General features: G+C 36.7%; 1 protein-coding gene across 2 annotated transcripts; it reads left to right on the top strand.

Annotated features, from left to right (window-relative positions):
• The first annotated feature begins 368 nt into the window (after positions 1-368).
• ANAPC4 (anaphase promoting complex subunit 4) lies at positions 369-17,894 on the top strand. 2 transcript variants are annotated; one of them, XM_056489512.1, is made up of 28 exons: positions 369-548; positions 1,143-1,248; positions 2,307-2,439; positions 3,630-3,704; positions 3,823-3,849; positions 3,961-4,005; positions 5,451-5,535; positions 5,899-6,009; positions 6,577-6,660; positions 6,933-7,019; positions 7,729-7,793; positions 7,887-7,929; positions 8,036-8,112; positions 8,559-8,659; positions 8,740-8,791; positions 9,086-9,141; positions 10,287-10,333; positions 11,252-11,308; positions 11,471-11,527; positions 12,086-12,179; positions 12,865-12,962; positions 13,464-13,525; positions 13,617-13,655; positions 13,746-13,847; positions 14,974-15,051; positions 15,760-15,930; positions 17,095-17,218; positions 17,562-17,894. In XM_056489512.1, the coding sequence occupies exons 1-28, from the start codon at positions 441-443 to the stop codon at positions 17,775-17,777; spliced, it is 2,400 nt and encodes a 799-aa protein (XP_056345487.1). In that variant the 5' UTR covers positions 369-440; the 3' UTR covers positions 17,778-17,894. The 2 variants fall into 2 exon arrangements, with proteins under 2 accessions (XP_056345487.1, XP_056345488.1); XM_056489513.1 differs by lacking the exons at positions 369-548; positions 1,143-1,248 and adding an exon at positions 1,324-1,340.
• The last annotated feature ends 2,926 nt before the right edge of the window (positions 17,895-20,820 follow it).

Here is a 20,820-nt window from a genome sequence, read left to right as displayed (position 1 = left end):
TTGTCTGATTTGCTGGGTGCTGGACTTACTTAAGGGGCTTACTGCTGAGAGGTGAGGTACTGGGGAATGCTCTGATTTTATTTGGTATTGGAGGACGTGGGGCTAGGGAGGAAGAGTGTAGATGACGGGAAGGCAACGAATTCTAGGAATTCAGTCTCTGTTAGTTACAGTCGTCTCACAGGATGGCTTGTGATTTTTTTAAAATTTCTGTCCAAATGGAAAAGGGGCTAAAAAAAAAAAAAAAAAAAAAGTACTTTATTTAGTACTAAATAGTACTTAGTAAGTGAGCGGAGCGGGAAGAGCTTGGCCCGCCCGAGGCCCGCCCCGTTTCAGGGCTCCCCCGCCCCGCTGCCGAGCCCGCCCCGCCCCGCCGGTTGCGGCGGCGGAAGCGGCGCGGCGGAAGCGGCAGCCGGGAGCCGGGAGCCGGCGGAGCCGCAGCCATGCCCGCCTTCAGGCAGGTGGGCGAGAAGCAGCTGCCGCAGGAGGTCGTGTTCATGTCCTGGTCCCCCGAAAGGGACCTCATCGCCCTGGCCAACCGAGCGGGGGAGGTGAGTGCGGCTGCCGGGCGAGGAGCGCGGCAGGGACGGCCGCTGCCTCCCCCTGCAGGCCCTGATGCCTTTGCTGTTCCTTGGGGCCTGTTTCTCGTGAGCCTGGCCAGGCGTTTAGGGATAGCAATTTTCTAAATGAAGCATCTTAATCCTTACTGCTCCTTCATTTTTTCCATTCTAATTTCCGAGCAAATGCACTTATGATGCGCTTGTTGCTTGTTTGTGGGATTTTAAAGTGCGTGAAAGTTCCTATTTAAATTAAAACTACTTATAAGTATACTTTTCCCCCCTGAAACTGCAGCAGGTGATCATGCATGAAGACAAGACCTGTGCTTTCAGGCTATCTGCTAGGGAGGTGATGGGTAACCACTGTGGGTTAGGACTTTGTATCCTTATGCAAGGCTCAGTTTATTTCTCTATACTGCTGTAAACTGTGCTGCCTCTAAAAGAGCATAGGAGTGAATTATCTGCTAGAGGAGCAGGTGGTGTTTAAGCAGAGGAGTTAAAAACTGGTAGAAAACTCTGTGCATCTTGAACTGATTTATTAATAGGAGAATGTGTTTTAAGTTTGTCTTTAATGCATTTGCTTTGTAGGTTTTACTTCATCGGCTTGCAAACTTTCAACGTGTGTGGAGTTTGCCTCCAAACGAAAATACAGGAAAAGAAGTGACTGCTCTTGCTTGGAGACCAGATGGCAAAAGTAATGCCAAGTATATGAGGTGATATGGTGTGATAAAAGCCCATGGGAAATCATGAATGATGATACCTCTCATCTGTGAAGGAAATGTTCAAGTAAATTTTGTTTGAAGAGAAGGGTGGCTTAATTTTATGTGGGTTCACTGACTGTAATAGAGAGATTAGCACTGTTGATGCAATTGCAAGAAAGATTTGTAAGCCAGATTTATGTCCCAAATGCTGCTTTTCAGGGTATAGCAAAAAAAAAAAATTTAACCGCCTAACTAAACAGGATATTTTACAAGAGCTACAAAGTTTATTGGGAGAGAAAGAAACTGTCTGATCAGGATTGATTGAAGAGTTTAGCTTACTTAGCATAGGCAAAACTTCACAGCTTAAAATTGCTCTAATTATAGATCAGAGAAGAAAAAAAAGTGCTTTTCCGTAGTAATAGAAATAATGTTGAAATTAGTAGCTTAATAAACTTATGCCAGAAATCAGTTAATTTTTGATTACTGGAGGTGGGAGAACGGGAACACTTTTCTTCCATGACATATGGATAAAAACTACCTATATTGTTTTAAGAAACTTATTTTTTAGGCTGATTACCTGTGCTTATAAGGAAGTGAATACAGAAACCTCTGCCTGCTATTTGCTATTATGGATGAAGAAAGTTAGCAAGAAAGTGATGCAAAAGTTGCTCAGCAACTCCTAATTTGTGTTTTTGTCCACCAAACCTTTCTGGTGGATGGTTTTGTATATAATACTGGACTCAAGTTTGCAAAATTGGAAGCCTCTTCTTTATCAGAACTATTGTTAGAAGTGATAGAAGCATGTTCAGTTCAACATGTAGGTAAATAATTGTGAAATCAGGCCTTTGGCTTAAATGTATCACCTAAAACATGACAAGAGTTCAAACTTTCACTACATCAAGTAGATTTCAAATGGGAGTTTGGAAGGACTGTAAACACCCAAAGAAAAACGTCCAGTAGTTGGCTTTGAAGGCACATTGTTTTCTAGGTCAGTGTAAGATACAGTGTTTTGCACATTGATTGTTTATACATTTTACTTGTTTTCCTCTAGTTTTGGCTTTTGGCCTTGCTGATACCAAGCGGATTATTCTGTGTGATGTAGAAAAGCCTGAAAGCTTGCACTCCTTCTCTGTGGACTTATCTATTACCTACATGCATTGGATGGAAGTAACTGAGGAAAGCAGGTGAGTCTGAAAAGTATATCTCAGGCTGTGTAATGCCACTTTACTGATGATTTGTACTTGGAATGTTACAAGCAGTCACATAAAGTAATACACTATTCCACCGCTGTGTGGTTTTTTTCATCACTTGGCTAAAATTTTCCATTTTTTTAATAGACACTTTTCATATGCTTATTTTAGTGCTGATACCTTAGTCTTGTGGTTCTTCAGGTAATGCATTAAATATCAGCATGATCTTGATGCTTCTTCTTCTAAAGAGCTGCTTGATTTAGTGTTAGCTTGTGCAGCCTGTTTTCTGATGCAGTTTGCTTCAATACCAATCAATTTATTAAACTAATTATAATAATGTTATGTTCATCTGTTTTGTTAGAATAAGTATTATATTTAAATCTTTCTTCTGTGTTTTCAAGGTCTTTATTTTGGTGTTTACATCTTTCATGTTGTGTCTTTGGTGTTACATCCAATTCCAATTGGATTCTGTTGTTCAGGAAGTCAGATTATCCCTAGTTAACAATTCTCAGCAGCACTTGTGACCTGGAGGATATCATGGTCCCTATTTTTGTTGTCTTAAAGAAACCTCTGATATCCTCTATATGACAGTGAAAGAACACAATTAAATAAAACATTTATATAAAGGAGGCAGATGGTGTAAGCTCCTGACTTGAGGATTTCCACCCTCACCTGCAGAAAGCATCAATCTTAAAATGGCAAGAAAATGACTATCTTAAACCATGCTAATATTCTTCTCCTGATGGGAATAGGCTTAGCTTTTTATGGGGAATCTCGTCCTTCTGACATATTTAAGAATATTAAGTATTGTGCTTTGATATTCCTCTCACTGCAATGTGTCTTTAGCTCTTCTGAGGTGTGGATAGGTTGTACTGCAGGTTTGGAGAGAGTTTAAACAGAAAGCCTCTGACAGTAACTGCATTACAGGTAATGAAGGATTTGGTGACAAGCCTCTGACCCAGCAGATACAAACTTTATTCACTGGAAATAAAAGATTTTCAGTTCTTTTATTAATTTGATTACTTAGTAAATTATTAAAGGTCCTATAAAGGACTATCCTCTGATATTTGTAATTTTGATATACATAAAGTATTGAATATATACTCTTAACTCTGGAGTTGAAAAGAAAGTCTCTTCTCATTTTTATAGCTTAGGTAATAAAGACAGTATTATGTCTTTTTCAGTGTTCTCACTTCCTTTTACAATGCTGAAGATGAATCAAACCTCCTTTTGCCTAAATTACCAGCACTACCAAAAAAGTAAGTGTTACACTAGTAAGCTTAAGGAAATACCATTTGTTATTTGTTATTATTTCGGTTATTTAATGCTCTACAGATGTCTGATCATTGTTACTGAGAGTAATTATTTTGTTTTCAGTTACAGTACTACTGCAAAAATTTTTAGGTAAGAAATTTTCATGTTATAACTCTCTATTTTTTTTTTGTTGTTGTTTTATTTTGTTTTCTGGTATTGAGACAAACTACATAGCCCTAATCACGTGTTTTGTATTTTCAGTGAAGAAAAGTCAGATGAGATTATGAAGCTTCTGGGTGATGTCAGGTAAATTCTAGCTGTGGGTTTTTGGTAGAGGTTTTTTATTTGGTTGCTCTTTTAAAGGCATAAAATAATGGATAATTAAGTTTACTCTTAAGTTATTCATAATTGTTTTTTAAGTCTCAGAGAAATTATATGGAGTATCTTTTTATGTACAAAGATAAAGTTCAAAGACTATATTAAAGTTTCCATTAGTCATTTTTCCCCCTTATTTCAGAGGCACTTTATCAGCAGCTGCTGTTGGTGTTGTATCTTCTTTTCCTTAGCAGATTTCTTGGAGTGTATTTGAAGGCTGATTTATGTGTTACTTAAGCTGGTCTTGGAGACGTTTGTGAATGCTTGCTCTATACAGAGAATTCCTAGGGGTTTGTATGAGTATGACAAATCTAAATTTAAAAGTAGCTCTGAAACTAGCCATACTAGTGTTACTTTGAAATGAACATGTTTTTAAGAAACACATGAAGGGCAGCTGGTGAAAGTGTAATTTAGCAGAGTGAGGCTAGCTTTGTGCAGTGCCTTGTGCTGCTTTTTTGAGGACAACAATTAATGTCTGTGCCTTGTTTTTTCCATTTCACTGTTCCTTACAGTCTCACCACTCAGAACCACCCTCCTTAATTCAAATCTACATCTCTATCACCAGTTACTCCTATTTAAAACTCAATAACTTTTCTTAGAGTAGGATTTTCTTGCTTGAGAGAGAGTGAGCTGTCTGTGGTGTAGGAGCTTAGTGAATTTTCTCTGCTCCCTTCATCCGGTCAATCAAACCAAAAGTTTTAAAGATACTGTTTTCCTGAGTTCTTTGTTGACTTCAACAGAGACATTCTGCTTCAATATAACAGGTAGAAGTTGCAGTTAATTTTTTTATACTTGTAGGCTTTTTTCCAAGCCAGTGTAGCACATGTGTGTCAATAAATGGGCAAAACATAGACCTGTCCCAGACTGTATTCTTTGAACTGGGTTTCTGTTTCTAATGCTGTTGTTACTTCTGTGGCTGTTATTGCTGCTGTATCCATTTCAAATGTTCATTGCCTTTAAGGTATGAGGAGTGCCACTGAGGGAGTGTGCCAAACTCAGTGTGCTTACAATCAGGGTAATTCAAAGTAACTTTGTAATAATGCTTTACAGCCTGCATTGGTAAGGGGAAGGTTGCTAGAAACTTGTTACTTTTAGTGAATAAAGACTCTGTGACTAAACTGGGCTACTTTTTCCCTATTCTCTCAGTTAGTGTAGGAATTGATACTCTTAATATAAATGTTAAAGGCATATTTTATCACTAAAATCCAAGCTAACTTGTTAATTTGAATCATGGAAGGTAACACAATGTTTTCTTTAGTGCAGTGATTCTTTAGAGGAACATTATTAAGGGATGGAATTTAAGTATTAAGAATTATATCTGTGTGCTTTTATATTTTTTTCAGTATGCTTATCAACACATTCTTCTATTTTTATAGACTTAATGCTCTTGTCCTTGGTGGCAGCTCAGGATTTATTGAGATATATGCTTATGGAATGTTCAAGATTGCTACAGTAAATGGGGTACGTTTAGTTCTTTTCCACATTTTTTCTTCATAATGTGCCAAACTGCTGCTGAATTGAATGAAAATATGCTTACACATAGGTGAAACTGGGCTGCTGAATTTAAATAAAATAATTAATTGGGTTGTTGGTTATTGATGGAAAGACATTAACTAGTAACTAGAAAATTTAACATATTGTCTCAAAGTTTGCTGTTAATGCACAGTAAAAAGAGCAGGTTTGTTCCTGAGCAGTAGCTGAAAATTACACTTTGTGTTCAATGACATGTAAAAACAGTCATCTTTGTGTGTCAATGTGTTAGAGCAGTAAATAGGTCTTAGAGGAAATGAATGTTTTATTAACTTGTAAACTGGAATCCTTCAGGTGGCAGGTTCTTGTCGTGGACTGTGTTTGTCTAGTGATTTGAAATCACTGTCAGTTGTTACAGAGATACAAAGCTCATCAGACAGCGAAGCAGAGATGATGTATTTTCAGGCAAGTAAACTAATTTTTAAATGTTTTTTAAAAGTAAAGCTGCATTTAAAATTGCATTCTAGTAGCTTTATTGTTTTCCCATTATTTGCAGAAAAAGCAAAAGCTACCAGTTCCAACCATTCTGAAATTAACCCCAGTATAGCTTTTGAATTTATGATGTTAACATGTAGTTTCACTCATGAGACTGACAATGGTGATCTGAGGCATTTAAAGTACTGCTTTTATAATAACATTAATTTATTCAACTACAGTTACAATTTCTTCATTCTGCACAGAAAGGCATAACAGCAATTCTTTTGATTATCCTATCTATCCAGAGCAGTCATTCTAAAACCTATTACTGTTAGAGCTCCAAATGTGAAACCTTATCAGGGGTTTTTATAGATGTATTAAAAATAGTTATTGCTTCTTTGAATTAAATGCATTTTCCTCTTAAAATCAGCCTTAAGAAATTGAGAACTAAGAGATTTTCTGTGGGTCTTTCCAGTCTGTCTTTTCATTTCTGTAATTTATATATTGTTAGAAGACAAATCATCTGTTAACTGTTGTTTTTTTCATTTGAAATAGTTGGACACTAGTCTGTTATCAAGTTACCTACCTGAAGTAACTCGAATGGCACGGAAGTTTACTCACATTTCAACTCTGTTACAGGTACAGTTGTGTTACACCATCCTTTTAGTCTTGTGGCTCTTGCAGTTTTGACTTTTTAATGCAAGTGAAATAAATGTTTTCTAGTAGGAAGCTTGAGTTGGTCTTAAGTAAATGTAGTGCTTCAACTTGTAATCTGATAATAAATTTTATATAAGATCTACAGTATATCTTCCCTTTATAATGTAACATTCTTTTTTGCATGTGTTGTTGAAGGGGAGAAAGACAATAATACTAATACTGTTAATAATAATAATACTGTTTCTGTATTACAGTATATAAAGCTGTCACTGACATGCATGTGTGAAGCATGGGAAGAAATACTGATGCAGATGGATTCACGACTAACAAAGTTTGTACAGGTACTGTAGGATTAACCATCCTTTTGGAAAAACACTTTTTGCTGTAGTTCTGCTGTTCTTCTTGGTCTACTGCATATCTTGATGTTTAAGCATGATGCCTCCAGATAAGTGTTTAAGTTCAGAGACAGCCTGAAAGCTATTGTGAGTCAAGTGCTCTGATGCTGAAGGTACCTGTGTACAATCAAGCATAATTGTATTGTGATACTTTTATTTATTCTGAATTTTTATAAAATCATAGCTTTCAGATTTCCCAGCTGTTGATCAGTTGCTTTCTATTCAAGGTTGTGCTCTTTGTACTTAAGTCATTGATAAACTGGTTACTATAAATGTTCAGTAACAACACTTACAGCCTAGTTCAACAGAGCACATGTAATTATCCATGTTTAAGATGCTATTGGATTTGCTTAAATTTTATGTTCATTGACCATGGCCAGAAGTTAATGAATCACATAATTTATTTATTTTTTAAAATGGTTTCTTGGTGATGGCAAACTGCTTAGAAATTTTACTGGGTAATGCAGTTGAAGATAACTTGAAATACTAGAAAAATTTCAGTGATCAGAAAATTTTCAGTCATCAGTAGTCTAATTTCAGCATTCAAAGATATGGGTGGGTTCTTTGAAATACTTTATATGGAGTGTTTGTGAGATAATTTGGTAGCCTGGATTTAATCTCTTCACCAATCTATTTCAATCATTTTGACTGACAGGAAAAGAATACAACCACTTCTGTTCAGGATGAGTTTATGCAGCTGTTGTTATGGGGCAAAGCAAGGTAGCTACTGTTGTTTTATCTGAGTATGCCTTTGCACTTGATGTTGAAACACAAAATTAAATGCCTGTTTGGTTCTCTCCCCACCTTCTTCAGTCTGGAACTTCAGGCATTACTAATGAACCAACTGACAGTAAAGGTACGTTAACTTTTTTTTAAACGTACTAAACTAATCTAGTTCAAAATCTTTTAATCATTTTATGTTAACAGAACATTATTATATGATCGTATTTCTTTGTTAACAGGGTTTAAAAAAACTTGGTCAGTCCATAGAGTCTTCCTATTCCAGTATACAAAAGTTGGTTATAAGTCATTTGCAGAGGTAAGTCACAGAATTTCCCATAAATTATAGATTAAATATTATATTATATTATATGCTTTGTTAAAGGACAGTGTGCTGTCTTGGTGCTGCTTTCTCTGTAAGTGTGCTGCTACAGAGACTGTGATCATGGCAAAACCTATTATTTTACTTTTGCATAGTAGAGAACTAGTGAAATATTTTGAAAAATCGCCATGGTACATCCATCACCTGTAAATTGCTGCCTGATGTGTTTTATAGGATCGGTGCAAAATACTCTCACTAACTTTATGTGTCATTGGGACAATATCTGCTTTTCTTTGAAGTGATACCTTACCTCTTGTTCATGTCAGACCACCTTATAAAGCTTTGCACTTTGCACATTAAATGATAAAAATGTAGTATGCAGCAGAGCACTGAATTTCCAGAGGGTGAATGAAAAATTATACATCTTTCCTCTGTCTTCCTAGTGGCTCTGAGGCACTTTTATACCACTTGAGTGAATTGAAAGGAATGGCTTTATGGAAACAAAAATATGAGTCTCTGGGATTAGATGCATCTGGAATTGATGGTACAGTAGTGTGTGTGCTACCTACCTGCTCTGATTTCACTTTTGAAAGCTTAATAATAACAGTTAACTTTTTTTTTCAGAGGCTATTACTGCTGTTGGTTCTTTCATCCTGAAGGCAAATGAGCTGCTTCAGTAAGTATAAAGTCTGGAGGGTTTAAAAAACATTCCTATTCAGTCTTGTGTTGGAGGAGATTCATGGGCTGGGAATAGAGGAGGTTGGGAGAGCAAGACTTTTCTGTTGGTGGTGAGCTTTTATCTTGTCTGACTGCATGTCAGACTCATACCACAAGAATAGTCTTACTTGAAACATTGCATTGGGCATTTTGAAAAAATCTGACAGTGCTTTCTGTGGTAAAGGTGGGACTTAAGCCTGGAGCAGCTTGTGACAGTCAGATTTTGTAGTTTCTTTTCTTGTTTCTTGTTTAGAGTGATCGACAGTAGTATGAAAAACTTCAAGGCATTTTTTCGATGGCTCTATGTTGGTAAGATTGGTCACATAGTAATCATCCAGTATGATTTATGCTGTAAGCATTGAAATGCAGGCAATTAACTAGGCCAGTCTTAGTTATAACCATCTATTTTTTTCTATCACAGAAGATTTTTGGACATGTAAAGGGATATGGTTGATGAGGCAAGAGTGATTATAATATTAAACACAGATTATAAATTCAGTAGTTCTCAATTAAATTTATTATGTAGATGTAGAGTGAGTATATATGTGACCTGTAATGCTGCTCCAAACTATTTTCTGCCTCATGAGCAATTTGCTGGTCTTGATCTGGAGAAAAACGAAAGTACTTTTATCTACACCAAATATGAAGTATAGCCTAATTCTCTGTTACTTGCTGTTTTCTCCTGTGGCAGCCTAGTTACTTGTAAGGTTTTGCACAGATGTAAACAGTCTCTGAATGTCCACATGCACTTAATTAGCCACCTTCAGTTGTGTCTGGATAGCTGCAGAGAAAATGTTAGAAGGAATTGAAACACACTGTATTTTAGCCTGCTTGTTTTTATGAAGTATTTATTAATAAGTTTATAACTTCTATTTGATCTTTTTAGAACTACTTTACAAAAACTAAGTAGTATTACCAGATAGTTAGGACTTACTATCAGGAATATAATAGTTCTGATTTTAAAAATTGTAGAATGCAGAACTATCAAAGTTCTCTGTCATAATGTTGTATTCACTGTTTGTTTCATTTCAAACTAAACAGAGAACTTGATCCAAGCCTTGCAGTTTTAAAATTAATCTTGTGCAGTTCTCTTAAAACACATTTTTCTGAGCATGACAGTTTTCATGTATTCTACATATATCCATTTTAGTACTCTTACTATGGACATGAACATATTCTTATGAGCCCTTTTCATAATAATTTTGTTTCAGTCTTGTACAGGGTAGAATGCAGTTGGAAAAGATTAAAGATAAAAATTACTCAAGATTTGTAATATAAGCTAGTGAGACTAGAGAGACTTAATTTCAGTCTCAATTTGTAATTCTTCATTCCAGGCTCTTTTGCTTCTAATGAATTAACCTTTTTTAACAGCAGTGTCTTATTACATACATGTGAAAAATTAAGAATATTAGGAAAACAGTATTAATGCTATAAGAATATAATTTTTCCCTCAGCCATGTTGAGGATGTCAGAAGATCATGTCCTCCCAGAGCTGAACAAGGTAATAGTAACATTTTCTGATAAATGGTGATATCCTCTATATTCTGCTCATCTTGAAAGCAGAATTAAAGGTTTCTTTTTGTTCTAGAACTTAAAGGGTAGTGTCTGTGTCATTTTTTTTTAAAAAGTTGATGGCTGCACATTCACACTAATATGCTGTTGTGCATTAATTACTTTTTCTATTTTCTTTGTTAACACTACCTGTATTTAGTATGCAAGGCCTCTGTATAGCAGCTCTTTATATGCCCTAAATGATGAAGTTAACCAGAGTGAGATTTTAATGTCTTTATCAATGCCCCTGTAGAGGAGAGGTAGTATACATTGACAGGATAATATAATAATATCGTAATACCTGTATCAAATTTACAGCCACCATCACACTGCCCTCACTTGAGGGCAGAGGTGCCTTCCAGAAGTAGATAGACTGGAGGAATGGACAGGTAGGGACTTCCTGCAGTTCATGAAAGACCAAATGCAAGGTTGTGTTGTGGGGTGGGTTAACCCCTGTGAGTGCACTGCTAGAGCCCATGTGGCTGGGAAGATGGCAGCTCTGCCAAGATGGTGCAGGAATCACTGGGTGCTCACTGGGCATGAGCCAGCAGTGTGCCCTGACAAAGGTGGGCAGAGGTGGCCAGGGCTGTGGTAATGAGAGCGTGGCCAGAAGGTCAGGGGAAGTGGTTATTGTTCTTATTTAGCACTTGTTGGTTGCATCTCCAGTTTGGGACCATCCTGTACAAGACAAGAATGGTCTGGCATGAGTTCAGCAGAGCACTTTCAAGCAGATTGGAGGCTGGAACATTTGCCCTGTGAGCACAGGCTGAGGGAGCTGTGCCTGTGCAGCCTACAGAACGTGTGTTCTGTGCTCATTGAAATGTGTTTCTTACTCTTTACTTTTCTCAGTGTTTTTTTTTCCTTTTAGATGACTCAAAAAGATATCACATTTGTTGCTGATTTTCTTACTGAGCACTTCAATGAGGTCAGTGATACTGGTTTTCCAAGTACAATATTTGATTGTATTTTTGCTGACAGTAGCTGAGTCTGAAAAATCTTAGAATAAAATAATTTTATTATCTTTGTGTTCACTACTTCTCATTATTTTTGTGTTTAAATAATGGGTTTGTTTGCATTATTTTTTTAGGCACCAGATCTTTACAATCGTAAAGGAAAATACTTCAATGTGGAGAGAGTTGGCCAGGTAAAGAACTAAGCAATAAATGCAAGAAGAATAAATGACTAATCCTTAGACAGAGAAGCTTTTAAAGCTGGGTCCACATTTTTTCCCCTGTCTCTTTTGCTCTGTATTGCACATACCACTAATGGCAAAGGAGAGTAAATTGTTTCCCCTTATTATTAGGAGTATGAGGGTTTAAAACCTTGTAGTTTCACTTTACACATGCTGTATTTTTAGGAAAAGACAAAAACATTTTGCAGCCTATAAAATAAAATAAAACTCTAAAAGTTAGTTTCATTAAAACTGGTATATTATCTGTGTAGCATTAATCACTGCATTTCAAAATGTTTGTGTTCAGACTTGATTTAAAAATAAGTTTCTTAGGGAAATATCACCATGTGATCTTAAACCATAGTTGATTTTTCTTACTGTTTCTAGATGGGGCGGAATATTTAATTTTAAGACTATGGCATGTTAATTTAACAAGAAATGTTTCATCTGCTTGCTAGGGGCAATAGTGAAGGTGCATTCTAATGTTCTCCATTCTTAAACTGCAGGCTTAAAAATGTGTTTCTTTTCTAGTACTTGAAAGATGAAGATGATGACCTTGTATCACCACCTAATACAGAGGGAAACCAGTGGTTTAACTTTCTTAAAGATAGTACTCATCTTAAAGGTAATATGCTTTCATGAAAAACAAGTGAATGCAAAATACATGTAGAATGTAACAAATGTAGAAGAGTTATCTTTTTTCATTCTTATGAGTTACTTCTGTAGTGTTATTGAATTGGTCTTCATCTGAGTGGAATAAAACAAATGAGCCTTGTTATTTTGCACAGGGTTTGTGTAGCTGCTTACCCCGTCAATTACCATTTTCTGGGTATTGGGAATTTCTCATCTTTTCTGTACCAGTCTCAGAAGTATTGGCTTGGAAGGAATCCCAAAAGAGGTTTTTTTTAGGATATCTTATTTCCAGATCAAGAAAGTAATAGTTATGTTTGTTGTACCTGGGGGAAATGTCCTAACTTGTTCAGTATCACTGGAGTCTGAGACAATTTTGTTAATTAGTGGTGAAAAAGAAGTAAGAGACTATAATGACCGGATGGTGATAATTATTCTTTAATATTTAAATTTAATGTTTAACTTTAGAAACCAAAGACTGTAAAACCTTGACAGCATAAGCTGTGTATAATAGAACTTGCCACAGTTGCCTTTTTCTGCCTATTTAATTTAATAAAAAGGGGGAAAATGGTAGCTTTTTTTGGGGGGAAATAGTCTTTAGAAAATCTGATTTTAGAGCTAATAATGGTGTAATATGCTTGTGTAGAGATGCAAACATTTTTTAAATTCACTGTTTACAGAAAGCCCACTTCTGTTTCCCTACTATCCTGAGAAATCACTGCATTTTGTCAAAAGGCAAATGGAGGGGATCATTGATCAATGTTTACAAAAGCCAGCAGTAAGTTCAGTTTTTACAAATTATAACTTTCTTTTAGGGATAGTGGTCAACTGAAGGTAGCAGTCATGCTTAGCAAGGCCTGAAGCTTTAATCTTTGCCTTTGAGTGCCTACAACTTAGGTATAGTCTAGCTTCACTTCTGGGGTATCTCAAACCTTTGAAATTGTGGGAAATGACAATGAGTTGATTTGGTTTTTTTTAACATATTCTGTTCATATGATTTTGGAATCTGGCTTTAATGTTAATTGTGTGTGTGTGCTGTGCACCAGATGATTGTGTTACTTGGTAATACGTTAGTCTAATATGGAGAAACATGAAACAACTGTATGAAGTGACAGTAGTGTTTGCATTAGAGATGTTTATTCCAGGATAAATATTGGTGGGGTTTTCTTTCAGATGTACTAAGAGGTTGTTGGTTGGTTGGGGTTTTTTTGTCTTAAAAACATGTATAATTATGAATAACTGCCTGTATTTTATGGCCTGTTTTTGTTATATTTATTAGGATGTAATTGGAAAGTCAGTGCATCAAGCAGTCTGCATTTCTCTCTACAAAATTTCTCAAAGGTATTTCTTTACTAAAAGCAGCTAAAGAAATGTGCAACTAAAAGTCAAGCCTGAGTAGCATTTTATGAACTGTTTTTTTTTTCCTTTGCAGTGAAGATTCCACACCTCAGTTATTTAAATTACCATTTCTGTAAGTATGTTGCTATTCCTTGTTTCATGTTACCTTGTTGCCAGTTACTAAAACTTGATCTAAATTTTAATTTCTTCCCCCACATTGCAGGTGGAATGACAAAACATCTAATTTACACTATGTTCTCTTCACTATGTTAGAAAATTCTATTTCTAAAATACACATTTTGAGGAGACATACTGATACTTCCAGGTAAGACAAAAAGAGGGGAAAAGTGGTATGTGAGCTTTGCCACATCTGAACAGTTGCAATTTAAATATATTTGTAAAAACAAGGAATGACCACCGTGAATACAATCTTTCTTGGATACTAGAGAAAATGAGGAGTACATTAAGAAGTGCAGCAGGAAACTGCAACAGAAGTTTGTGTGGTATTAGACTCAGAAAATCTAATCTCAAGACCCAAGATGGTTCTGGGATAAGGAAAGAATCAGACTCCATCAGATTGCTGCTAACAGAATTACTTGTTTGTGCAAACTACTGAAAAATTACAGAGAATCCTTCTTCCTGTGTTGCTTTGTCTTACTTGTGAATAGTAATCTTTGATTAATGTCTTGAAGTCTGTAATTTAATACTTTTGAAAATATGGGGACTGCACTCACAGGTGCATCAAATAGAATGCATCTTGTTTGGGGTGTGGATCTGTGTACCTTCAGGAGTTTCTGTGTACCTCAATGTGATTTGTCTGTCACAAAATGTTGTGCTGATACAACTGTTCAAGCTGTATTCTGTCAGTGGGATGGCTGAAACAAGTTAGGTTTAAAAACAACAAAAACTTTCCCCCTCTGTAAAATCCTGATTTTTATAATCTGTCATTTAATTTGAGGAGACAGTGAACTGGGTGAGACTGTGATGGAGTGGGAATTTGTAAAGCACTTTTACTGCTAAGGAAAGCACATGGTGAAACTATCTTTTGTGTTTCCAGTTGACAGCTGCTGATGACAGAATTACTGCCCTGTGGTAACTTCTAGTTCCTTCCTCATTGATACCTAAAATAAGCTAACCTCTTTTGCTGTGAGTTAGCAAGTAACAAAATGAGCCTGAGACTAGGACATTTGAGCAAGGAATTTAGCAAAGAACTGTATCCCATAAACCAGATATAGTTTTCCATTTGACTCCATTAGTAACATTTTTTGAGGAGCAGAAGAATTGAAAAGGTTCCAGCCACCAATCACATAATTTTGGCGTGTAGCCATGTATTGTGCTAAGCTTAGATAAGCTTTTACACTATCTTGTACCACAGTTGCCATTAGAGATTTTGGATTTGTAGTGAAGGGAAGGATTTTTGTCACTGAGATAATAAACTCTTGTTGTTCTAGGTCTGTCAGTAATGGGATTCTTGCAGTAGAGTTTGGAAACTTCTTGAACAGTAGTATAAATGAGAGCTCAGACTCCAGGTCAGTATATTTGAATTTTCTTGCAGATTGCTGAATAAAAGATTTTATTTCCTAGTGGTTTTCTTGATTTGTTACATTTGAGGTTAACTTACCTGGGTGAATCAGGTTGTAAGAAATTGCACAGGTGCATGAAGTTGCAGAGAAGTTGCAGAGTCCTGCAAATCTTATTTTGCACTTCATCTCAAGGTCATGTAAATTCTAGTTTCCAGTTGAGAACTAAACGTTTAACATATGTGCAAGGAGCAAATCTTACTGGAAACAGGTGGTGTTTATCTCTGTGATGTTCTTCAAGATAAGACTTGGTATGCCTGAATGTAGCCATCTTACAAGGCATATGATAGTCTAAACTCCTCCTTTTCATGTAGAAAAGCCAGATGTGATTTGCCCTCAGTACCTTCAGCTGTATTTCCAAATTTTCTTTGGTATTTATGTTTACTGTTTTTTATGTTTCATCTGAAATGTGAGGGTTGCTAGTAAGGGTTTTTTGTGAGTTGCTTTGTTTTTTCCCCCTTCAGAATCTTTTTTCCTGCATGATACAGAGTCTGCCAGGTTATGGCTATCATTTAGTGTCACAGCTGCACAACTGACCTCTTATTATTTGCAATAAAACTCACTGTTAAGTGCTGAATACTTTTTAACATGAGTGGTGTGCAACTTTAAAATATTTATCTTATATTATTTGATGATTTCTAAATTATTTTCCTATAGGTGCTACAGTTGTTTGGATGCTCACTTTTATGATGATGAAACTATAACTGTAGTTCTGAAAGAGAGTGTGCAACAAGAGGGCAAGGAGAGAGTCTTGGCTCAGCTGCCTTTATCTTCAGTATATACGGATGAGGACCAAGATAGGAAATTCAATTGGGATTCCATGGAAAGGTATTGAAAAAGCTTGAGCAGAACTGAAAAGCAAAAGAAGCAAATATTATAATTGTGTACAGTTATTCATACTTTGTGCATTTGTAAATACTTTAAAGACAGAAACTCTTTTTTGTCAGGAGAGTAGGATGGGGGAGATGGAAGCTTCCTATCTAGTTTGTTTAGTGGTTTTGGGGAGGTTTGTTTTGGCTTTTTTGATACTGATTCTGCTTCTGTACCTGACTGTCAGGAAACGTAAGGATCAGCTGAAGACACCTTGTAGAATCAGAAATCTTCCTTTCTTTAGAAGATGCTAATTTTGCTGGTCAGGATACTTCAGTTTAAGATGTTTTCAGTATATGTGCTCATATATTTCTGCCTTGTAATAAAATGCACAGGCATTTCCTGATCTCTCCTTGGTAGTCACCCTCACAAATATTGTCAGCTTAACCTTAAAGCATCAGAACTAGTACTGCTGTCTGTACTGGCATAGGTAGAGGAGAGCATCAGGTGAAAGTGAACACACAGACAAAGGCTGATGTAGTTCAAGCAGTGAATCCAATCCTTTAGTTGGTCTATGTCCCTTGCTTTTACTTTTTTCCCATTCTTCTCTGGTGGTTTGCTTAAGATGCATTTTTATTTCAAAATAAAGAGCCACACTGAACTGTCAATTAACTTTTGTATGCCACAAAGATATTGTGTATTGAGGAATGAACAGAAACTATTAAGAGGAAGTTCAACCTAATCCTAGCTGCTGTAATAGGTGGGGGTGTCTTCATACAGTCCCTGTGAGTGGGGTAGTGATGCATATTTGAAAGGTCACGGAGGCCAAACTTCTGTGTAAAGGGAGGCACTTCATCCAGGACTGTGTTTGGAAACTCCTCTTTGTGCTAGGAGAGATTTGAAGAAAAGCTACCCACATCCTGCTCTAGCTGTTTCTTGTGGAAGATCAGATTCACAACTTCCTTCTCACATGCTGGAATGTTTTTAACTTGGTTGGAACATGCTGTATCTCTACAGTTGGATCTCCTGCTCTATAGTATTGTAGTGACATTGTAATGGTTTCAGAGGCTTACTTGCTTGTTGCATATGATGAAATTTAGACATTGGAAACTGGATGTTTTTCTTAGAATAGCAGTTGTTTCTTGTGACCCAGCTTTGTGCTTTTTTTTGTGCTGTGTGCAGGCTGGATGAGCGAAGCAGTGAGATACCCACACGTACTGTCTTCTTGGAGAGCCAGTGGAGAGTGCTGGAGAATATGAAAGCTCAGTATGTTTCTGTAAATGGCATTAGAAAAGTTTCTTGTGTGGTAAGTAGGGTATTTCTGAAAAAACCTATTAAAGGAGGTGTGATGACTGAAGTGGTAACCTAAAAGTTACCCTTTTGTTTTTTTAAACAAATAGATTATTTTCTCAAAATCTGCTATTAGTGTGTCAGTCATACATGTCTAATAGCACAGGATGGAAAAACTTTAACAGAAGGTAAACTTGCTTTACTTCTCAGCCTGTTGAGCAATAAAAAAGTTGCTAATTTCCTTGAAACCTCAATTTCAAAGATAAAGGTTATTTTCAAAGCTACTGGCTGACAGTTAAAATGCTGTTGGTTTTTTTGCTTATTTAGTCATTAATAGGAACTTCTTACTGTCTCTATAGCTAAGTTCCAACCTCCGCCACGTCAGGATGTTTGAGATGGATGTAGAGGATGACGGGGAAGTTGAGGAAGAAGAGGAAGAAGAAACAACTCAGATTGCAGCTGGGGAACCTGATGAGCCAAATCAGCCTGCAGATGGCCAGGACAATGTGTGTGATGCATCTGCTGAAGAACTACCTGATGAAACTGAGGAGCATGAAACAAGTCTGGATCCTTGAAATAGGCTTTGGTAATAGTAAAGGGACAGGACTGAACTGTAAATACTGTTTTTAATGGCACAAAGAAATTGTGTATTGAAGAATGAATAGAAAATATTAAAAGCAAGTTCAAACTCATCCTGGCTGCTATAATAAGCAGAGACAGTACTGTCCCTGGGACTGGGAGTGATGTGGTGTGATACATTTGAAAGGTCATCTAACTAGTTAGAAAGTAATCTGACTTCAGGCTGCTGAGATGATGGATCCCATATCTCCTCAAGCAGCTGAATCAAGTTGGAATTCTGTATTGCTTGTCAGCTAAGGTTGTGTTCTAGAGTGTCTTTACTGACTCTTTTTTGTCTGGCGCGTGGTTTGGTACCAGCTAAAGCTTTTCTATTTGCCATTTTTAATAGGTGAGGAGAAAAAGAAATACCAACGGAAGTTTTTGTAGCTAGGATGTTCAGTCTCAAATACTGTTATAAAGACAAAATAAAGTTGTATATAAAACCAACAAAGCTTGGGGCCTAATTCTTTGCTTCCCAGACTTTGTGTTCTAGTAAGGGATATGAAAGTTTTCTGTGGAACCAAAACATAAGATTTCAAATCAGTGTAGGGCTAGTTAAAACAAAATTTAGCAACTCTTAATGAAATGCAGTTTTAAAAGCTCTTTTGATAACATCTATCCTTGGTAACACAGCACTTTAGTCTATGAAGGTCTTTAGTCCTCAGTACAATGTGTGTGTGCAGTGCATGATTTGTCAGATATTTGCATGTCTCAGCCTGCTTAGTTTCTCTGAATTTGTTCCTGAAAGCTTGTCTTCTCAATCTGGGGAATTTTTTGTAATGAAAAATTTAAACAGGGAGTTTATTTTTTATTCTGATTTAGCATTGGAGGTTGTGTATAGCCCTCGGCATAATCATGTTACTTGCAATTTTTATATTACTGTAGGCATGATGTAGTGCTAAGGAGTAGAAACTAGAAACAGTATTTAGAAATCTAAAATGTTTTCTTCTTCCCTACTGGCTGTCATTCTTAACTGACTTAAAACTCAGCTGTTTGAATGAGCAATGCTGCTTAATGCACGATCTTCCTTCAGAATTTGTGAAGAGGACCAAGTTTCCATTCTGTGCTTTAAAAATAAATCTTTTGATATTGACATTTGGCATTGCAAAATTCAAATACTGAACTTGTCCTCTTGCTTTGAGATATACCATTTTAAATTAACTTTTTTAAAGTGGACTTCTGAAGGTTTTGATCTCTCTGGGGGAGACCCTGGTAAAACAAGCTTTCGTTTTTGAGACTTAGTTTTTCCCTTTCCTAACAACCTCTTTGAAAGCTGCTTGTTGTTCCTCATTCTCTTCCAACAGATGGTCATGTTTCAAGGCACAGTGAATATGTAGGACAGGAGGGGCAGAAATGCCCATCCAGAAGTGCTGTGATTTTCTGTGTAGAGCAGGTAACTCTTCATAAGAAATTGCTGTTACAACAGAGCCCACTCAGCTTAAACCTGGCCTTTTGTTCTTCCAGGAAACTTTTGCTTCTGATCTAACTTGAAGTTGTCACATCAAGGGCTTAGAAGTAATTATTCTGCTGGGCTTTGTGCTATGTAGTTTTAGTCCATGGACATATGGAAATCTGATCTATCCTGCCCCAGTAGTTCCTAAATTTGTGTTAGTAGCAGACGTGTCCCATGGCACAGAGGCATGTCTTTCAGACATCTCCTTAAGGTTATTCTGTGCACCTTTCTAGTCCAGTCTTGGATGAACTTGAGTCAATGGGAGTTTTGTGTGTGGCTTGGATAGGTCTGTGTGCACATTGCACATTTCACAGTGACTTGGTACAGACACATCAGTGGTCAGTGCTTCTGAATGCATTGCTGATTCCTTCTGACAAGTTTTTAAAAATTTGATTTGCTGCCAGATTTCTGTAATAGTAAATATGTCACTAATGTGTTTATGCATCAAAAGGGTGATAAGTATTTGATCTAGAAGTATTTTATGATTTTGATGGTGTCTGGGTATTATGGTTTCTCGCCTACCATTTTGATCTCTTATCTCTTATACTAACTGAAGGCTCACTCAGCCTTTTTCTGTGGCGGGGGGGTTGATATAATTTACTAATAGTTGTGTAGACAAACTCATATTCTCAGCAAGCATGCACACAATCCTCTCTGTAACACAAATCTTTAGGTCTCTAAGAAACATTTATTGCTGCCTCTTATTTAATATCTGTTTGTTTTGCATTTGGCATCACTATTTTTTTAAAAAGATCCTAACACAACTTTTATTTTCTGCTCTTTACCTGTGTAATCCCTTTTCCAGACCTTTTGCCCATATCTATTCTATCTGATCTCTTCAAAGTTTGCCCCATTGACAAGTGTGTGCTTCAGTCTCTCACCAGCTGGAGCTGTTTTGCTTCACAACCTGGACATGCTGAGCTACCTTTGCATTGCCTCCCATTTACATGGATTTTGTGACATATTTGCACCTTCTTTCACAAACAGCCAGTTGAGCTGCTTGAAAAGACAGAAGATGGATGTAGAGCAATAGTGAGCAAAAGTTTGCTTTATTATAGATTTGTGTTTGCAGAGGGGACAAGGGATGTGTAGCTTTGTAACAAGCTACAGCTGGTCCTAATGCTCCTTGACTTTAAAAAACCTGCTTAAAAATGCCTTAAACCCCATTTGTAAACCTTAACAAAATGGGAAAGCCATCTTTATAAGCACAAAAATTCCTTAGTATGTGGCCTGTATTCAATATCTGTAGTCAGAATTGGTTCGTGTGTCTTGTTACCTAGTGCAGCAGTAACATCTGAGATCTCTCATGCTACCTGGAACTAGTTGTTGCTCTTGGAGTTGTGGCTATAATCTTAATTTCTTGCTTCACAAGCTGTTTTAGGGGAAGAGCTGTCTTTGTGCCATGGAGACATGGTAGCAGTCTAAGAAGCCCATATTGGAGAGAGGAAGGAAGACTTCACCATGGACCACGTTACAATCACTAAAGCTGTAACAAGAGAGAGGCACAATGACATAGGGATCTCTAGGGAGAATGCCCAATTGAGGAG

This window comes from Oenanthe melanoleuca, chromosome 4 (assembly GCF_029582105.1).
Source record: "Oenanthe melanoleuca isolate GR-GAL-2019-014 chromosome 4, OMel1.0, whole genome shotgun sequence".
Taxonomy (NCBI): Eukaryota; Metazoa; Chordata; class Aves; order Passeriformes; family Muscicapidae; genus Oenanthe; species Oenanthe melanoleuca.
The sequence above is the reverse complement of the archived record's forward strand: the minus strand, read 5'-3'. Positions and strand labels throughout refer to the sequence as shown.